The sequence below is a fragment of the Aedes aegypti genome, chromosome 3 (genome assembly GCF_002204515.2).
Source record: "Aedes aegypti strain LVP_AGWG chromosome 3, AaegL5.0 Primary Assembly, whole genome shotgun sequence".
Lineage (NCBI taxonomy): Eukaryota > Metazoa > Arthropoda > Insecta > Diptera > Culicidae > Aedes > Aedes aegypti.
The window spans coordinates 185,886,414-185,906,768 of record NC_035109.1 but is presented as its reverse complement, the minus strand read 5'-3'; the positions used below and the strand labels follow the sequence as shown (position 1 = coordinate 185,906,768).

The 20,355-nt window shown below is 37.7% G+C and overlaps 1 protein-coding gene across 3 annotated transcripts; it reads right to left on the bottom strand.

Moving 5' to 3' along the window:
- Nucleotides 1-578: 578 nt before the first annotated feature.
- LOC5577362 (OTU domain-containing protein 5-B) lies at nt 579-18,969 on the bottom strand. Of its 3 annotated transcripts, none has more exons than XM_021848549.1 (7): nt 18,468-18,969; nt 18,315-18,397; nt 7,309-7,798; nt 6,373-6,529; nt 5,216-5,888; nt 1,301-1,488; nt 579-1,247 (listed from the first exon to the last, which is right to left on the bottom strand). In XM_021848549.1, exons 1-7 carry the CDS (start codon nt 18,615-18,617, stop codon nt 1,078-1,080), a joined length of 1,911 nt encoding a protein of 636 aa, XP_021704241.1. In that variant the 5' UTR covers nt 18,618-18,969; the 3' UTR covers nt 579-1,077. The 3 variants fall into 3 exon arrangements, with proteins under 3 accessions (XP_021704241.1, XP_001656441.1, XP_001656442.1); XM_001656391.2 differs by having other exon boundaries at nt 579-1,226; nt 1,304-1,488; XM_001656392.2 differs by having other exon boundaries at nt 579-1,226; nt 18,468-18,968.
- Between the last annotated feature and the right edge of the window lie 1,386 nt (nt 18,970-20,355).

Here is a 20,355-nt window from a genome sequence, read left to right as displayed (position 1 = left end):
AAGGTGGAACGATTATTGCAATATGAACGCTTTATGAATCGTTTTAGCATCACTCCACACCAAGGCCTATCGATCGCAAGGTTCTTGGTTCGATTCCAGGTTGCCGCGAAAACGTTTTTCGTTTTCAGATTCTGGTTTCATAAGGCAAATTTATGAATTTCAATCCGATTTCTTGTGGCGAATTTTCATAAGGGATTCCTATGTTTCTCGATAGTTTATTTGCCTGAGTGGAAGAGCTCCTTGTTCATTTCGTCACAATCGCGATCCGAAAATTTGATCGATTGGTCTTTCGCTGGTGGTTGTTTTCATCGTGAACGAATATCTTGTTCCCCAGATTTGGGCTGCTGAATGTTCGAAGCCAATGGATCATTGAAGGCAACTCTTTCAAACTTGTCAAACACACAAGACTACGGTGGCGCTATTTGTGCTTTTCATAGCGGCCGTTTTGGTTATTTTAATAATCCAAGTAAAACGATTGATAAAAGTAGAGCGTTAAAATATTTATGTGGCCGGTTTCGCAATTTCCCCAAAAAATGCTAGAAAAGTTGGACTGACCTGGGTTGAAGAGAAACACTATGTTTTCACTACTGTTTGGACATATATTTATTTTTCAAATTCAAAGGTTGCACGCCATAAATAAAGCGCCTACACTTGCTGTGTATGTATTTATATTTTATATGTAGTTTAATGATTATTAATTGCGCAGTATAACTAAATTTGCTTAGTAAATTAACCATTAAATTAAAGAAGGTAATCGTGACCAAAATTAAAAAGGAATTTGACCAATAAACGTGTGTAGGTAGCTGGAAATTTTGAAAAGATCCTACTCTGAATGCAGTAGAAGACAATGCAGAAAATTACGAATATAAGATAAATTTCTTACCCCCATTCTCTGTACTCTCTTCAACGGTAAGCTAAACTGTATTCTACGTTCTGTATTTGTATCATGGGCAAATATTTCCGTTTTACTTTTATTGCCAACGCACGGAAGTTTACTACCTATTTCCGAAAATAGAAAAAAAAATCCTAACTCGCATATTTAAAGTATAGTTTTTACAGCACTATCCCTGCCCCTATTTACGGCGAAGGCGAATCGTATTCCTCATCGGTTGTACCATATTTATCCTCCTGGGAGCCTTTCGTTCGGTCGCTCCTTTTGACGAAGTCCATCGCTGACTCGGCCAGGGCCTTCTGGATCATTTCTCGCTCGGTTAGTTGTGCAAAGCCTACGGAAAGAGGTGATTCCACTTTTTTAATTAATCGCTTACTGCTTACTGCCAACATTTCAACATGAACTCACTACCATCATCCGTGTACGATGATTCCAGCAAAGATTGGTAAAACTCCGAAACCGGTTCTTCCCGCGGGCGGTTATCGTTTTTGCCAGTTCCCGATGTGCTTGCACCACTATTAGCTTCGTGTTCCACCGGAGGATTGGATACTAATTTAGATTTTTTTGGTAGTAATTCTGTGCTGGGTTTGTCCACCCTAATGAAAAAAAAATTGAACATATTAGAATTCATTGAGGTATTAAAAAAACTATTTTCAAGGTCAACTGTTTGTGACTTTTATTATATTATCCAAGTACCGATATAATACATTTGCATGAACGTAGCTTTGGTTTTGAGCAACAATTCTTTTTTTTGCACCTTTTGAAGGAATCATTTCACGGCGAAATTCACTCTCTTTCGCTCCTCCACAAAACTTGGTGCCAGTAGGGTCAATAGGGGCAGTATGGGCCGCCTAAGGAAAAGGTCTTGAAAAGCATAGAAACACATTACAAATTAATCGTTCCAAAGTGTGTAGTTTTCCACTGTACGTGGTAAAAATGGTCCCCCCTAAGGTTCAATATGAGCCACCATACTAAATCTGATGATTTTTTTTTCTTGCTTTTTTATTTGATAGGCACTCCGTGCTCTTGGCCACTACTATGCCGAGTATAGTTCATATTGCTATTCCTCTCATACCAAGCAGGTAGAAGAGAGTGCTGTCGTTCGTCCAATCCATATCCATATCGAAGTCCATTGGTGTGCGGTGGATCATTTTGCCATGTTTCCGTGTCGTGTGAGGCAACAGCCTACAAAGAGGGTCAGTGTGTCTCAGTCACCATCCGATACTGACGAAGGATGGTTGTGTTCCCCAATACATGGTCCTTCGTGCGGCGTCTTCTGGTGGCTGGACGGAGTTTTTGTGTGGGGGATTGGGAATCGAACCCATGACCTTCCGCTTAGCGAAGCGAAAGCGTAACCTCGAAGCCACGGGACCCCCCCATCTGATGATTTTGATTAGACAAAAAAAAAGTTTGCGCGACATAATGCAGAAAAGGCAGTATGTGTGTGAGAGTTTTGTACAAAAACTGGACTAAAGTATGATTTCAATCATTAAATTATATGCTTCATTGACAGTTCAATAAATAAAGATACTCAGAGCTTCATTTTACGAACATTGACATTCAATATGCCCATCAATAGTGGAACAAGGAACTGCTTTGGAAAAAAATCAATCCAGTAGACAAAACTTTATGCAAAGCTTATTTTTGTATCCAAAATATTATAAGATTTTCGTAGTAGCAACAAACTTCCACGTGTTCGTGAATATATGAAGTGTAAGATCTGAAGTGTCAGATTTTCACACGGTTTTCACGGTGGTGGGTAATTGAAGCATCCTTTATAGAGTCGTAATGTTATCGGGGTCAGAATCTGTTTTTCAAGCTCAAATCAAAGGTGGCCCATATGGCCCCGTATGACCATACTGCCTCGCCTTCCCCTACCTGTAAACTTAGATAGTTACTGGTACCTGGTTGTTTTCAGATTCCTCAAGAAGAGAAAGAGAGCGATTTTCTAATGAGCAATAATAAGTGCTAGTGCAACTTCAGAAGTTTCTTTTACGTTAAGCCGATACGTTTAGATCAAATTTGGTTGAAATACATAACCCAGTTTACACCATGATCATCTGGTGACCATGGATCCTATAACATTTCCTATAATACCATTACCCCGAAAGTCAATACCCCGAATGGTCAAGTACCCCGAAAACCAATACCCCGAAATCGATTACCCAGAATAGTCCGTTACCCCGGATACCATTTCCACCAATGGACCATAACCCCGAATTTTCCTGCCCCGGAAAAATCAAAATGAAGATCCGACAAATAAATGTCCAGTCTCGCGTCGTGTATTGTAAATAATGCATAATTGTATTTTTCTATTGCTGGAGGCAATGCGAGTTCAACATAGGGGCAATGGGGGCAATATGAACATACGGGGCAATATGAGCCACCCCGGATTTAAGGTCAAAAACAGTGTTTTAATGTCTAGTGTCATTATGATCTGCTAGAGGATGCTTCGAATAGCCACCATAATAAAAACCGTAAAAATATTCGTTTGAGTACTCGAAATATTCACAAAAATGTACAAATTTGTCGTTTGTCATAAAAAGCTTATAACTTTGTCAGTTTTCAATTAAGGCTTTAAGACAATTATATTTATTATTCTGGTAAATTTTATCAATCCATTCAAACTTCTGATAATACTGAACAATTCGTGCGCTAAATAAGATTTGTTCGTAAACAAAATTATTTGAAAACAGTTTATTATTTAAAAAGTGAAATGACGGGGCAAAATGAGCCACCTAGATTTAAGATAAAAAAACGGTATTTTGAACATGAAATTGCATTGCCTAAATATACTAGATTGTGTTTTTTACTGTATATTCATCTTGGTGCACCATTACAAGAGAAACAATTAGCTAGAAAATAGGTTGAACTAATACTAGAACTACATGGTAATATACTGTGTGTTATGAATCTATCAAAATAAGCCGTTAAAAATTAATAATTTCAAAACAAAGCTACTCAAATTTTCTTTCTAATATTTTACTGTTTATCATTAGCTCTTCTCTACATTGTTTAAACAAAAAAACATATGATTGAATGAGGTGGCTCATACTACTGCCCCGTTGGGTGGCTCATAATGCCCCATATGGTTGGTGAACACGCAGAAAACCATGGTTTTCAAAAACGTTCCTAAAATAATTTGAAAGTTAATGTTAACATTAATCATCGACATAACATGGAAGAAAACAGTTGACAGTATAAGTCACTTGCATTTAAACGATAGTTTTTGCTGTTTTTCTATGCATTCCATGGCGTTTTCCTTAGGTGGCCAATATTGCCCCGATTACCCCTATTCCAGAATGGCACTGGACTATGGTGTGATAAATGTCAGATGAAAATGTTAACTGATATTAAACTGACAACTATTTAAAAATAACATCGCTAAAGAACAGCCGATGATAAAAGAAGAAAAAATCACTGATGAAAGTGTCAATAATTATGATGCCGACAATCACTTTGCTAGTGCAACTTCCGAAAGAATAGCCGAATAGAAGAACAAATCTCTTGTTGGAAATTATAATACTGACAAGGTTGCTCGTCTGAAGTCACTGTCAACTTTGAATTTGATTGAAAGAATAAAAAATCACTAATGGGATTACAGTTGAATTTCGTTCGTTGCACTATCTTTAAGTGGGCTACGTTTTAATTGGGCTCCCGTTAGTTGGGCTATGGATCAATGCACGAGTTCATTATTTGACGTTTGAGCGGTGCCGTGTTATTTATGTGGCCATAGTAACCAGTGAATTTGGCACCGCTCAAACGTCAAATTAATGAACACGTGCATCGGTCCATGGACTATGCACGAGTTCACTAATTTGACGTTGGAGCGGTGCCGAATTCACTCGTTGCCATGGTCACGTAAATAACACGGCACCGCTCCAACGTCAAATTAGTGAACTCGTGCATAGTCCATGGACCGATGCACGTGTTCATTAATTTGACGTTTGAGCGGTGCCAAATTCACTGGTTAGAATACAATTTTATCGATTTTAGACTCTTCCTTCCCCATTGTGAGATTTTTTGTATGAAAGATAAAAATAACTCATAAATATTTAAAAGATTGGTCAAACAATCCAATAAAAAGTAGGATTTAACAAGGGCTTTGCCAATAATCTTGCAAACAGATTAGAATCTGACATGGAACTTACAAGGCATCTGTCATTCTCAAAACTCAGATGACAAATGTGTAGAATTGCAGCATAAATACGTCAAAAAACTACTCAAGCCCCCCAAATATCGTATACTGATTTAGGAATATTTAAGTGATTTTTTGCTAAGCTGAAGTAATATAATTCACACATTAAATAAGGATATACTTACGGAGAGTTCAAATTGCGTTTCTTTCTTCTATTACTGCTGTTGAAGTAATATTGAACCGAACAAGAAGTCTCCGGGGGGGAACAATCCAATTCGAAGGAGCTGTTTTTCGAGCTTGACGAACAGCTTCCTTGGTTGAAAGAATGATTCGATGGCGATGGAGACGACGATTTCCGAAATTCGCGCAGAAGCGACTCTGAGTACGACGTAGCAGCTTCCAGGTTTTGCTTCGGCGATTTCTCCGGACTCACAGAAGTGCTACAGCATCCACCAGCGCCTCCGCCGCCGCCGCCACCAAGATCACTAGAGGTAATTGTGCTGGTGCTTTTGCTGTTCTTACCGGAGTTCTTACGCATATTATCACGACACCACTGCAAGTACGATTCCCTCGCTATCTGCTCTTCGATTGCTTCATTCGTAGCTTCCCAGTCAGTGGTTTTCAGCTTATCCTCAAACATAGTTTGCTCGATTTCTAGCTCTTCGCTCATTCGGACTGCATCTGCCATTTGCTTGATGTCTAATTCGTCAGGCCTATATCCTGCTAAACCTAATCCGACACCGACGGAGGCTTTGTACGGATCTAATATTGCATTGTAGTGCGAACACCGTTGATACGACAACCGTAGCGGCTCATTTCCGTTGTTCAGTTGCTCGGAATTGAAAATGTTGATTGGTTCTGTAAAGCACATACAATAAAGATTACTCTAGATAAGCAACGTAGGTATTTCCTTTTCATTGGAAAACATTTCAAATAGTCTTCAAATTTAATCGCTTTTTCCGAAAATGGGCGAATTTGAAAATTCAGGACAATTTGACGATTAACTATTTAGAAAAAAAAGCGATCAGGAGTAGTATTAGTGGCCTAATGAACATACATTGCGGAAAAGACACTCTGTTTTCTTTGAGAAGATGGAAGATTGCTTTAAACTTTTTTTATTATTATCTTTATTATAATGGCTTTTCGCGCTTGGCATGTTCATCACTACGTTGCATGAAATCTGCATTGTATATGAACTGCTTGTTATGTAGGTATGCCTAACATTATTGACTACATTAATTACTCTACTACATACTAGTTAGTGATAATCACGGAGATTTTCCAACCGTTAGCTAAAATATCTAGATTTCGTGAAACATTTAACATTTTCTATGTTACTTACCTAACTGATAACAATACAATTCCACCGAGCGGTTGTACATTTCCGACATTGCTTGAATCTCAATATGATTTCCATGAACGTGGTTCGCCCGCTTCCTGGTCACATAGCTGTTGATATCTTCCGTTACGAATTGTGCAAAATATTCTCGATTTTGGTACTGTGAACAGGAGATGAAATTTAAAATCCTCATGTTTTATGCATTAATTGTTGAATCACTAATCAATGGGTAGATTAGACGGGTAGATTAGACATAATGGGCTCTTTTTTTTATCTGGTTTATTTTACTTTTTTAGGTACTGCAGTCGACTCCCTATAACTCGATATTTCGTATCTCGATATTCATTTAACGTTCCGTCATTGTAATCATCGTCTTCATCAAAACTTCAAAAGCAGTTTTTTTTTGCTAAAAATTATTCGATAAAAATATGTTCACTGTGTTTCGTTTGGGAATAGAATAGTCTCTTGATTTTGAACAAAAAACTGCTTTTGGAAATTCTCAAATTGATGATGGATCCTGTAAACAGTAAAAGTCAGTTTTCATGGCTGTTTCAATGTTTCATTTAATCGCCGTTGCACTAATTTTGGGAAGCAAGGCATTTGGCATAACGTCATTTGGAATAATGATCATTTGGCATAATGGTATAACAATTATATCCTTTAATTCAAGAGATGCTTAGGGAAACTAGGGAGGTATCGGGTCACAGAGGATAAGACCAGTGCAAATGCGATCCAAAGGACCATCAAGTTAACCATGAAAACCAACTTTTACTATGGTTCTCCAACTCGATATCGAGATACAGAACATATAGTAAGGGAGAGTTGACAGTGTATCGATTTTTAATGTAACTCTGCGATGTAACCGATATCGACAATCACTACACTAATCTTAGTCACAGTCAATTAAATAAAGTCAGCGGATATCCCACTGTCACTTACTATGTAATCCATGGTTTGTTGCCGAATCATTTCGTGCATGTCTTGATCGCCGAAGATTTGCATGGAAATGGCCCTGAACAAACATGCACCATCCTCAACCATGTCCTTTATGACGAATCCTCGCTCGGACATAATTTTGACGAAGGCATCATCACGCTTTTTCCACTCGTCGGGAGTCAGCTGGGCATCCTTCTGGCCGACATGTTCGTCTCCACTGTTGTATCCGGATAGAGCTTCCTCAATCGCAGCTTTCAAGTTGATCGAGTTGTTGCTGTTGCTGCCCGTTGCCACCACATTCAGGTTGCTGCTTGAAGGGATTGTACTCATCGGGGACCGGCCACCGGCATTTCCCATCGGACTGGAACATGATGGTGCAGCTTGTTTCTTGTTGTTCACTGTTGGTAACACAGGTGGATAGCTTGGCGATGGGTTTTTGTCCCGCTCGCGATTTTCTCTCTTGTGATGATGATCTCGTTTGGTGCGGCCAAGGCTAAAAAAATACAATAAATGCTTGTTAAAATCCATATAACTGTATTCATTTTGACTAAATGGTGAAGAAGAACAACCTGATATATAATTATGAAGTAGGAGTTTAGGGAAAATAAATGAGCTGTGGCAGATAATGCCTGGACATGGTTTTCAGAACAAATAAGCGCTGATCACATGTCCAACAAGTGTATTATTGGATAAAGAATGCATATCAATGAAAAAATGCATTTTGGTCATATTGGCGCTTACGACAATATGGGCGGTATGGACGACCTCTTTGTAAATGATGTGTCATTATGTAAATATATGACGTTAGATGGATTTAAGGTGAAGATGAATCGAAGCCAAAGCTCAAATATTCAAGAGCACGGATCTGGAAAACCAAACATCCGTTTGTGTTGAAAACCTAATCGATTGGTCACCACCAGCTAGTGACCAATCGATTAAGTTTTCAGCTTAAACGGATGTTTGGTTCTCCAGATCCGTGCTCTTGAAAATTTGAAGTTTGGCTTCGATTTATCTTCACCTTAACCAGGGAGACGCACTTTCGAATTTACTGTTCAACATTGCATTCGAGGGTGTTAGGGTCAATAGGGGCAGTATGGTCCACCTTAGCAAAAGTTCTTGAAAAGCATAGTAGCACAATATAATTTAATCGATCCATAAGCTTAATTTGTAGTTTGAAGTATCTGCTTTCATACCACAGTTGTATTTTGGTAAAAAGATTACTTAGATTTTTTTTTTTGGGAACATTTTTCAAAAACACTATTTTGTCTGTGACTCTACACTATACGGGACGGTCCCCCTACGAAGCAATATGAGCCACCATACTAAATATTATTATTTTAATTGGAAACCCGTTTGCAAGGCTTAACTTAGAAGAAGACAATAATGTATGGTAGAGTTTAGTACAAAAACTGGGTTGAAGTCTAATTTGAATCATGAAAAGGTATGTTTTGCTGACAGTTCAATAAATCATGATTCTAAGAGCTTCAGTTTGCGAGATGGATCAACTAGGTCCGAGCTCTAAAGACAGCAAAGAAAAAAAAAGAGCTTCAGTTTTCAAACATAGTCGTTCAAATAAGTTTAACCAGTTAAAAATTCTAGTGTTAATTGAAATCACGTGCAATAACAATATTGCAATGAAACTGCTGAAATGACATGCCATTTTTGGTTATCTATTTTTGTGATAAGATAGCTTTGACCGGCTATGACCATATTGCCCCGTTCCTAGATGTTTCATATAAATGTATATAAATGTTTCATATAAATTATGTTTTATAGAAAATTTATTTTAGAATCTATACAATTTCGTGCACATAATGCCTATGAATAATGGAAGAACGAACTGCTGTGAAAAAATTGAAATCAATAAACAAAACTTTATGCAAAGCTTATTTTTGCATCCAAAATCTTATAAGATTTTCGTAGTAGCATCAACGTTTCAGATTTTTAACGATATATGAAGTTCAAAATCAGATTTGTTTGTAGTTTTCACTGTGGTGACTAATTGAAACATACTTTATAAGGTCCTAAGGTTATCGAGATCAAAATCTGTGTTTTAAGCTCAAATGAAAGATGGCCCATTTTACCCCGTATGACCATACTGCCCCGCCTGCTCCTATTAGGAGATCAGGCGTGCAGAGAATCGGCACTATCATCACACAGTCGCATATGCTCCTTGGACGATATCGACCTTATCGGAATTGATCGCAGACCAGTGGAGGAGGCCTTCGTGTTTCCTGAAGAAGACAGAGAGGATAGGCTTGGTCATTAGTTCTACCAGAACGAAGTACATGGTTGCAAGTAGAAATAGAGGTAGGCCTAGCGACACCACCAGTCCTGTGGTAGTGTTTGATGGGGATGTGGTTGAAGTTGAAGAGTTTGTTTACCTTGGAACACTTGTGACATGTGACAATGACTTTTCCCGCGAAGTGAAGAATGTTTATAAAATGATCTGAAAGTGTCTTCATTCATCAAAATCAGATATAAAAAAATATCTATTTGACCTTAAAGAAAAAATAAACTTCACCTTAAAATGAGGTTCAGATTTATGGAAATCCAACGACCTACACAGAAATTTCTCTGGTGGGCGTTTTGAATGAGATACCAGATAAAAACTTTAGAGAAAACATGTCTGAAGAAAAAACAAACATGAATCAAAAAGAGCCCAAGGAACCACGACATGAGAGTTTAATTCCTAATTTGAACTGATATTTCTCTATTTTTTTTCTAAAACCTTTTGGAATTTATCGTAACATTACCACAAGTATTGCTGCTCGTTTTATTGGAAATTTCGTTCACATATTACACCAAAGACCTTTTTAGGAGTTTGTTTTGTAATTTTTACAAACTTTTTATGTACCTAATACTTACAAGAATCGTTTAGATACCTTCACGAATTCAATCTGGATTTTTATTAAAAAAACACACTTTTTCATTGAACCTACACTCCTATATCTACCACGGCTGGTTTTCTTAGTAGAAACCATAGTTGTAGTTCAAAAGATCATCCGATTGTCTTTTTTTATCATGGCGAGGAAATTACTTCAAAGATTCCATTAGGAATACCTCCAAAGATCGTTTCTGACATATTTAGAGGAATTCCCAAGTTTTTCAGAAAATTATTCAGTGATTCATTCCTCGATTTCCCTAAAACTTTGTTCATTTCTTTTTTTTTTTTCTTTAAAAAAACACAAGGATGTTTTCAAATATTTTTTCCAGTTATTCACCCAATGATGTCTCCAGGAAAATGGTCAAATTTGTTTGCAGAAAATTTCAATAAAACAGCAAAATCCTAGAGTATACTCTAATGAAACTTGAGAGAGTCTTAAATATGCCTTGATGAAATAATGTCTTACACGTACCGATGGGTGATGTTGAATCGATGTTCCGAAAATCGGTTTTTTTGTTCCAATTAATCGATTTTTTTAATCGATGTTAGAAACACATTAAAAATCGAGTGAATCGATATTTATTATTAATTTTTTTGTTTTGATTCAAAAGGATGAAATTGATTAGATTTTTTTTTAATGAGATGATAAACTATAAACCTAGTTTTGAATCAGCCTTGAAATGTTTAAGCTTTCATTTTTTAAATTTCAAACACTATTCAATTAAAGGAATTTAAAAATCATATACAATTGCGTTCTGTTTAATTTTGAGAGTTTGTTTGTTATAAATTTTCATATCAATTTGAACATCTAGGCAATCGACTATTGACGTCCCTTTGTTTACCTGAAAATGTGCTATTTTTCGTACCTGTTGTAATTTTTGCTCTTTTCCTACAATTTTTTTAAATTTCATATGTTTATGAAAGACACCTAACTGGAACTGGGAACTGTACTTGCCTTTACCAACTTGTCAATTTTAGATCCTGTTTACTTGTTTTACAAGTTTTACTCGGAATAAACATCACTAAAAGTAAAGGGCTAGCACTCTAGCAGCATTTTAATAGCGGTGAAGCCGAACATTTTTTCATTGAAAAGATTTTGTGTTACAAAAAGGACATATTCAACCATGCATTATTGTTTTGCAATAATTTCCCTGAGTGTTGCCGAAATTCCTGAGAGTTCCAGGTTGAATCAAATTCCTTGATTCCCTGTAGAATTAATACATTTTTTACTACGTTCCTCATTAAATCCATAGAACTTTTTACCGTGAGCAGAAATATGAATACTTAGGTGTAGTAACAAATGCAATAAAACATTATTGCTTGAAGCTTTTTTTAATTCAATTTAATTTGCCGTGGAATCTAGTGGATGGGTGGTAGTAATTGAAAAAAATGCAGTGTAATGCAAGATTCTTACTTTACACCGCGTACCCCTACAGTGAACATTTATTCACAAATATGCGACAATGCGTGAATTTGATACAGCAATGAAATTTTAATCAAAAGTAACAATTATGTTTCTCGAATAACTATTTATATTAAAAGTACCTACGTATACAAAGACGTTAAAATCACATAGAAATTAAACAACATTATTGCAACAACGGCAACAATCACAGAAACAAAAACAACCTTGCTCACAATACGTAGCTCAGGGACATCTATACGCCAACCGTAAGCATAGAGCATCATTAGAACGAACAAGAGCGAACAGTCATCACTGGGATAGTTATGAATCGACGACCATCACTGGAACAAGTGCAAAGCATGTGGAATTAAATTCTCATGTTCACAGAAAATCTACCAAAAGGAACGAAAAAAATCAATGCCAGCTAAATAGCTTGCAACCAACGCTACTCTGGTGGAGATGGTGTAAGCTCCCTGTTGTACCTTCGGGCCAGGGGTTGCCAACCTTTACAGAAAGTGAATATTGAGCTTTGGTTACAGTTGACTGTTGGGTCACATGTAGGAGGTAGGTCAGGGTCGGACGTAAAGTTAGACGTTTCACCCAAACATTTTCGAAATTTTAGCCATTTCGAAAATGTTAGGGTGAGACGACAAAGTTATACCTACATGTGTTGTTAAGGCTCAAACAAAAAATTAAAAAAAATATCTATACAAAAAGCGTTACATGGGAATGGGGGGGTGTCCAAAATGAGCAATTCCCGCGTTATCAAATATGCGAACAAGCCCAATAGGCAATATTTAAGATTTTTTAAGATATTTAAGAGGTGAACATTTCCTTTCAAAATTCGTATTTTTACAGAAGTTAGGGAATCAGTGCCAGTTATGGACTTTTTGCGTATTATGAACCTCCACCAGAAACATAAAATTGCAACCTTATTCCTATAGAAATCCACCGGGAAAAATTAATTTGCATTGATAGTCTGAGGTGCATAAATACAGACATTTAAACAGTTTTATGAATGAAACCCATCAAGAGGGTCCATAATAAGCAATTCCAGGTGGCTCCATAATAGGCACGACTGCAGTGAGCCGGTTAACATGGAGTAATTAAATGGCGGATCCATAAAAGGAAACGGCAAACTTGTAAACATTCCTATTATAACATAAGCGAGGCCCATAATAAACATAAGGGCAACAGTTTTCCAAATCGAGAACGAATTTCAGCCACCCAGGGGCCCATTACTAGCAATGAAACCTTACAAACAGAAATATTATTTGCAGTTTAAAAAGAACTTATTTTGTGGGTAGTCTGATTTCTCCGTGTACAGTGGGGAATCGCTGGTTGGAACACGACTGTCTTCCAACTAGCGAATCCGACCCGTTAGTTGGGACGACTGAAGTTGGTGAAAATGCTACAGACTCACGCATCTGGAGAATAAATCTTCACGACACGGTCATTTACATGCACATAAAAACTAAAAACTTTGTTACTTTTTTCCTTTTATTTTGTCTCCTATCAAAATGCTTGCCAGATAGAGAATTCAACGGTAGAGTTTCTTGTAGATTCATGATCCGATGACTATGTTATCGGGGTTCGCGATTGAGAGCAACTGAAGCTCGATATGGCATATAGTCAAACTAATTAAATTTAGAAATGTTATAAAAAGTTTTGGACTAAAATGTTTCAATAATAAATCGACGCATTTTCTCTAAGATCAAGGCTCTTTGATTGATCTATTAATTACATACAATGAAGGCTCTATAGTGAAGTTAGCTCCATTGACTGGAGCCAACTATATGATATACATGACTTTGATCTACCACTACCCAAGTAACTGAATAAGGCCTAAACGCAATAATAGCGGAACGGCCTCGGAAAGCGGAACCGGTTCGCCAGCAAAAAAAAAAAAACGTATGGAAAATAATAAAAAACGTAAATTACTTGCAATTAGGAAACTGGATCAAAAAAGTAGTGATCAGAAATCAAGTGTAAAGTGAGCTTGAGCTTGAGCTTGATTGGCCGCCCGTGGATGCTACTCCAGTATCGCCAGATCAGCTGCACTTACACAAGGAACCAACCGAATGACTGTTTGGGACTAACAGGCATCCTCAGTGTATAAGTGCTGGTGATCTTCTATTTTTAGGCGACAATGGTGCTTGCCACGTCAGAATGCAGACCAATGTGGGGAGGGGGAGGAATTGATGATGCATTATACTGGCTCCCACGTAGACCGTATATACCACTGCATCTACGCCAGAACATGCGGGAGTGTATGGATTGGGGGAAAAGCATGGCAGAGAGGTTTGCTTTTGTGGTTAGCAAACTGCCTATGAATCAGGCGTAAGGAAAGCATGCGTTTGGAAGAATGGAAGCGTTAGGGAAACGGTTTCTTGTCCGTCTCTGGTTCTAGCGTTTGCTATGAACGAATAGTTTGAGTGTGATACATTTAGAATGGAAGATAGAAGCAAGTGAGAGATATACAACTACAAAGTACGAGGAAAGGACGGGCCTGGGATTGAACCCATGACCTTCTGCGTATGAAGCAGAAGCGGTAAACATCAGGCCACCAACCCCGTCATCGATCTGAAAAAGAGCCATCTATTGCCTTTTCAGTTTTGAATATCGCCCTATTGATTTTTTTCTTTTCAGAGCTGATTGCCTTTCTTAGCCGAGTGGTTAGACTACAAAGCAAAATCATGCTGAAGGTTTCTGAGTTCGATTCCCGGTCGGTCCAGGATCTTTTCGTAATCACCAAGAAATTGGTTCAGATATTTATAAAGAATTGGATTCAAGAATTTTACTATAAATTATAACAAATATGTCAGACATGAATTTGCACACACAAGAAATTAAAGTTTCAATTAAGGGTGGCATTCGCGAATACCGTTAATTAAATTGTTTTGAAAATATCAATTTCAACTTATGATGTGAACTAGTTACTTGTACTGTAAAAAGAGCGCAAAATACAAATATATACGAGATTCACACGTACCAATGTCAATGTAATAGAATAAGCCTATACTTAACACATATTTATCTTTAATTCATGTGATCTTCAAAAAATAATAAATAAATTCTACTCAAAATTATTGTGACATAAGATGATCGGAAAACTTTTACTAATAAACTGTTTGATTAGGGGCTGTCCATAAATCACATGGTCATTTTTTCGGAATTATAGACCTTCTCTCTCCCTCTCTCCCCTTGTGATTATTTGCAAACAAAAATTTTAAAATTCATATGGACCGTGGTCTTTGGCTACTCATTAAGCTCTTTTGTTGAGCACAACTCATTTTTAATTAGACATTTTAATTGTTTTATTTATCCATAGGACAAAATAGCTTACAAGAATCATTGATGTGTTGGGTAAAATAGTCTTAGCCGTCCCAAAAAGTTTACGAGCACGCAGTAAGGGCCTGTTCACAAATTTCATAACGCTGAAGGGGATGGGTGGGTGTCCTCAAAATGTTACAGCTCAAACAAAATTTGTAAACATTAATAAAAAATGCGTTAGGGGGTGGTGAGAGGGTATCGAAAATTACCATTTTTGGCGTTATGAAATTTGTGAATGAACCCTGATGCAGTATAAAACGTGGAGAAACAGAGATAGAAAGCTGGGCTCCTGGACTTCCCTGGGCATATAGTATCTCGTACCTGCCACACGATATACGAATGCGAAAATGGCAACTTTGACAACGAATTCTTTTTTTCTTTTAAAGCTCTCAGTTAATAACTAAGTGCTCATTGAACACTTAGCGAAAAAGCAGGCCCTGTCCCAGTGGAGACGTAATGACAACAAGAAGATGAAGGCTTTTTTGGAAAATAAGGCAATCCATGAGACAGCTGCCATGACCATGCTGAGGGTCGTGGGTTCGAATCCCACTGGTCGAGGATCTTTTCGTGAAGGAAATTTTCTCGATTCCCAGGGCATACACATGCAAAAATGGTCAATAGGCAAAGAAAGCTCTCAGTTAATAACTGTGGAAGTGCTCATAAGAACACTAATCTGAGAAGCAGGCTTTGTCCCAGTTGGGACGTAACACCAGAAAGAAGAAGATGAGACAGCTGCGATCAGCTGATTTTTTGTTTACCATGTGCTTTTGACGTTTCGCGATCGGAGTGACTTTCGATTACAAAGGAAAATGTAAAGCTCCGATAACAATCGCCTGATTTGTTTACTCTTTCATTTCGGTTGCATTCACACTTTTAGTTGTCAGTCCTACCACGAAAAGTCCTCATGGATAGCCTTATTAGCAGATTTTCTTGAATGCTGAATAGATATTCATATAAAATATTTGCACAATACGCACCCAAGATATTAGTCATAATTATTATCCAAAAGTAGAGCAACGTGTCGTCACAAGTGAAGAAATTCAAGAATGAGAAACTCATACCGTGTACCCCGGCTAATTTGAACGGTACCTCGTGCAAACCATCGGGGTTCATTTTTAATGTGAACATCTAGTCACCCTAGAACAGTGTTTCTGGTTACCTCTTTCACTGTTTTGTTTTGATTCTGCGTTCGGTCCACAGCGTTCCATTTCACTCTACTCCGTTCCAAAAGCTAAATGACGTTTGAGCCATTTTTAATCTGAACGATGTGCAAATTAGCGGGGTACAAATTAAAAAATGTTCACATTAAATGTGGTCAAACCAACGGGGGTACCCGGTATTTCATTAACTTTTTTGATGATATTTTGTCTTGCACTTATCGGGTTGTTTATTTTTTTTAATAGGCCTTTTCACAAGACGTTTAAAATCAGCTGATTCGGAATCTGATTTACAGTTCTTCTTCGGAAATGACAGCCCTGTGTATGCACCGCTCTTCGGCAGATGTAAACAAATGCATACACGGAGCTGTCACATGAAAAGGGCTATAGGCAACGTTTGCGAATTGGACCAGGAAAAGAATAAACTTGACAGTTCATTGATTTATTGGAGGGGGGCTAATTTTCAAACTGTGAAATTTAAGTTCGGACTAATTTTAATAACCCAATTGAGACAGACTTAATAAAGCTTAACCTTTATAATATCTAACATGAAGGTCCTTTATAAATTACATCACGCTCCTAAGGAGAGGGAACCTTCAGCGAAACGTGACGATTTATACAACAACTTTGCAGTCTTCGTATAAGAAGTGGGAGGGGGGTTTTGGAAAGCCTAACTTTGCGTCACGTACTCTATAGACGCTTCTTGGCGTCATATAAAACCATACGGGATCAGTTTTAATATAAGCACGGTAAAACATGACGAACAATATTATATTTTAAATAGGCTGACAAAATGGGGGGTAGACAAAATCGGGCCAGCACTGTATAACAAGCGAATGTAAGTATTTATTGCATTTCAATGACTTTACTTCATTTTAAAATGTGATTTTCAGTTCAACAGTACTTAGTGCGGTGTGGCTGGATAAAATTTCAAAGAAAATAGAGCAACGCCGCCGAAATAATATTTAATTTTAATTAGTCAATTGCTGCCTAATTCACTGGCCTCTGTTTCTTTGAGTTGCTTAGAATGGATAAATTGTAAGGATATAGAAGGAAATTGAAAAAATCTCGCATTATATCATAAAAATGGATTCCCTCTGATAATGTGTGTTGATTAATGATTCACTCTGGCTGAACAAAATTACAGTTTTACATGTCCTTCCAAAAAAAAAAAAAATGTCCTTCCAAAGAAAATTTGTGATCTATGATTACAAGGGACTGTTTTATTTACTCGATATTTTTATGGTAGAAAGGTTATGATTGTTTAAGTCCTCTGGTGTAAAAAAACTCAATTAGGGAAAAATGGTTTTTGGTGCGGTTTAGCTGAACCCCGACCATATGTACTTAGAAAAATGTTCTCTTTCAATCAAGCTACAAAAAACAGTGAATCCAATTCTTTAATGAGATAGAACTTCCGGAAAATAATACGGGATTTTAGGAAAATACGGGAATACCAGAAATTGGTAAACCGAGCATATCTTTTAAATGCTCGTTTTGTCCATCTACCCCTATTAATATTTTTTTCCTTAAAATCGAGTATAATTTCGTGATTTCTCAGGTCAAAAATAAAATTTCCTAACATTTCCGTACTCTCTAGTTTTTTTTCAGGTGGTCGGCTCCCTGTTTATGTAAGTGGATCATCAACAATATAACTTCTAATCCTATAGCAAAAAATGATATGGAGTACGTTCTCTTGAACTCATTAAGTTCAATTTCTTGGGAAGTATTTGGTCCGAGCTTAATCAAAACCAGTCAATTTAGGCACAGAGCATTAGTTCGATTAATCATACAAATAATGATAATCAATGATTTTGCAATAAACCCGCTCTAAAGGCCACTTTCTTATTTGCGCTTGCCACACATTTTCGATTATTATGACCCGTGGCCCCTAGAGTTGCGAGCCACTGCGTGGACTGTTTCCGAAGCAAACGAGGAGACACAATGAATAAGATGGCGATCCGTATATGAATCTTCCTTCCCCATTCCTACACTAGGTCTACTATATGGAAAACTGAATCACGACCGTCCGAGGGCCATCCCCAGAAGCTGTCCATTTCAATTCAGTGTCTGGTGGCTTCCGGGAATCATTACAAGGGGGTCTAAAAATACCCAATCTTTCGGGGGTATTTTTGGAACGTCTTCTAATGCAACACAACATTGCAACACAGAAAGGGAGAGGAAGCACCAAAAGGAAAACACGAACATGGACAGAACAGGTCAAACTTACTTTTTGTGGGGGCTCCTCCTGTGGCGAACATTTTCGGAGTCAAAATTGTGCGGAGTGTGAACCCGTTTTTCCCTGGGGAGTGGCTGAAAGAAACACGAATATCATGATTTCGGATCTAATTGCTACTGTGTGGGGCTGCAGCAGGAGTCTTACTTGACTTTCGGACGTCGACAGCTGATTCAGGACAACATTCCGATGAGTGTTCCGCCCCACCACGGTTCCATTTTGGACCAGATTCTGGGAAGTGGTGCCCTCTTGGCCATCGTCCGAACTTTGCTGATTTATCACCGGTTTGATCGTCATGGTACAGATTTGAACTTCACACTTTCACCCTTCCATGAGATTTTCCCGAAAATTTTCTTTATTTATCACAAATGGCGTTTCCACGAGCACTTTTTCACTGTTCCACAGTCGTTTTTTCCTTCCACTAATAATGATTGAACTTGTACATGGCTGATGGCGAATGACACAACGACAGAAAACTTTTGCACAGCCTGCTTTGCCACCAGAGCACACAAAAAAGGAAAATATTTACGTTTGATGAGCTAGCACTCTGATGATGATGCGCGTACGGAAAAAGGAAAACTCGATTCCTCACACAAAGAAACGACGACCCGACCGAACTCGAGAAAGAGCAACAAAAGACTGGCAGAAAACATCTAACGAGTGTGACAGTGACAGGGAAGTGACAGCATACTCAGCAGTGACAGACAGTACAACGGCAAGAACCTTCTAGTCAGTCGTTGAGTAACGCTGATTCAGGCTGTGTACCGTTTCACGAATTCGTTTAACCTTTCGGTTGTCGTGCGAATTTTTGTAAGGACGCGGACGCGGCCAGGGTAGACTAGTGATCCTTTATAGAGAGATAAGCGGAAGAAAAATTGAATGATTTGGCAACAGACCAACAGTGCTGATTTTGCTCGGCGCGTCGAGAAAAATATTGTAACACGGACATGACTTCCTCATTGCTAAAAAGTGTATTTTGTTTCGTTATAGATCTTTGGGCTACATATCCAAATTAATAAACAGCCGAAAAAATCAACAACTAAATATTGCATTGACAAAAATTTAAAACAGAAAAATATTTCATTTTTTTGCTCCATGCAAAATTACTTTTACCGAAATAATTTCAAGCGGATAACATTATTCTTCAAGAAAAGTTGAAAACAAACATAACGCATGTTCGTTTGGCTCACACTTTGACAGCTCTCGCAGCTCAATTGGCTCACACTTTGACAGAAATGTCAGCTTCCGCGAATCTCTCTTATAAAGGATTACTAGGGTAGACGCGTTACGCGAAGCGACGAGAAAATTTGTTGGAGTTTGACATTTTATTATTAGGTTTAGGCCAAAATCACATGTTAACTCATTTTTTTTTAATGTTTTTCGTTGGTTTAAGCCTAAAATACATTTTTTCATGTTTCTTTAGATTTGTCACACTCCTTGGCTTAAACTTCAAATTTGGGTATATTTTGTTTTCCGTGTCCCTTTCGAAATGTCAATTAGGAACAACCCCTGTGTTAAAACTAAAACCCCTGTGGTGTTTTTGTCGACTAAGCGAACGTCAAACATGATCAAAAGTGTCAAGGTTCATTTATGGACCCAATTTTTAAATTAAAGTTTAAACATGATATAGCCGTTATTTGAGCGGGAAAAATTGCTAAAGTAGTTGCAGTGAGATGCTCTTTCGTGTTATTGAATAAAAACAAGATTTCATTGAAAATTTTAGGCCCCAATTGAGTAAACATGTGTTATTGGCCTAAACTTAAGCGTTTGGCACTAGGGCCCATTCACAAATTTCATAACGCTAGAGGGGGTGGGTGGGTGTCCTAGCGATGCTACGGCCCATACAAAAATTGAATAACATTCATACAAAAAGCGTTACAAAGGGGGTGGGTGGGTGCCCAAAATGGCCAATTTCAGCGTTAGGGCCCATTCACAAATTTCATAACGCTTAAGGGGGTGGGTGGGTGTCCTTGAGATATTACAGCTCATGCAAAATTTGAACAATATTCATACAAAATGCATTACGAGGGGGTGG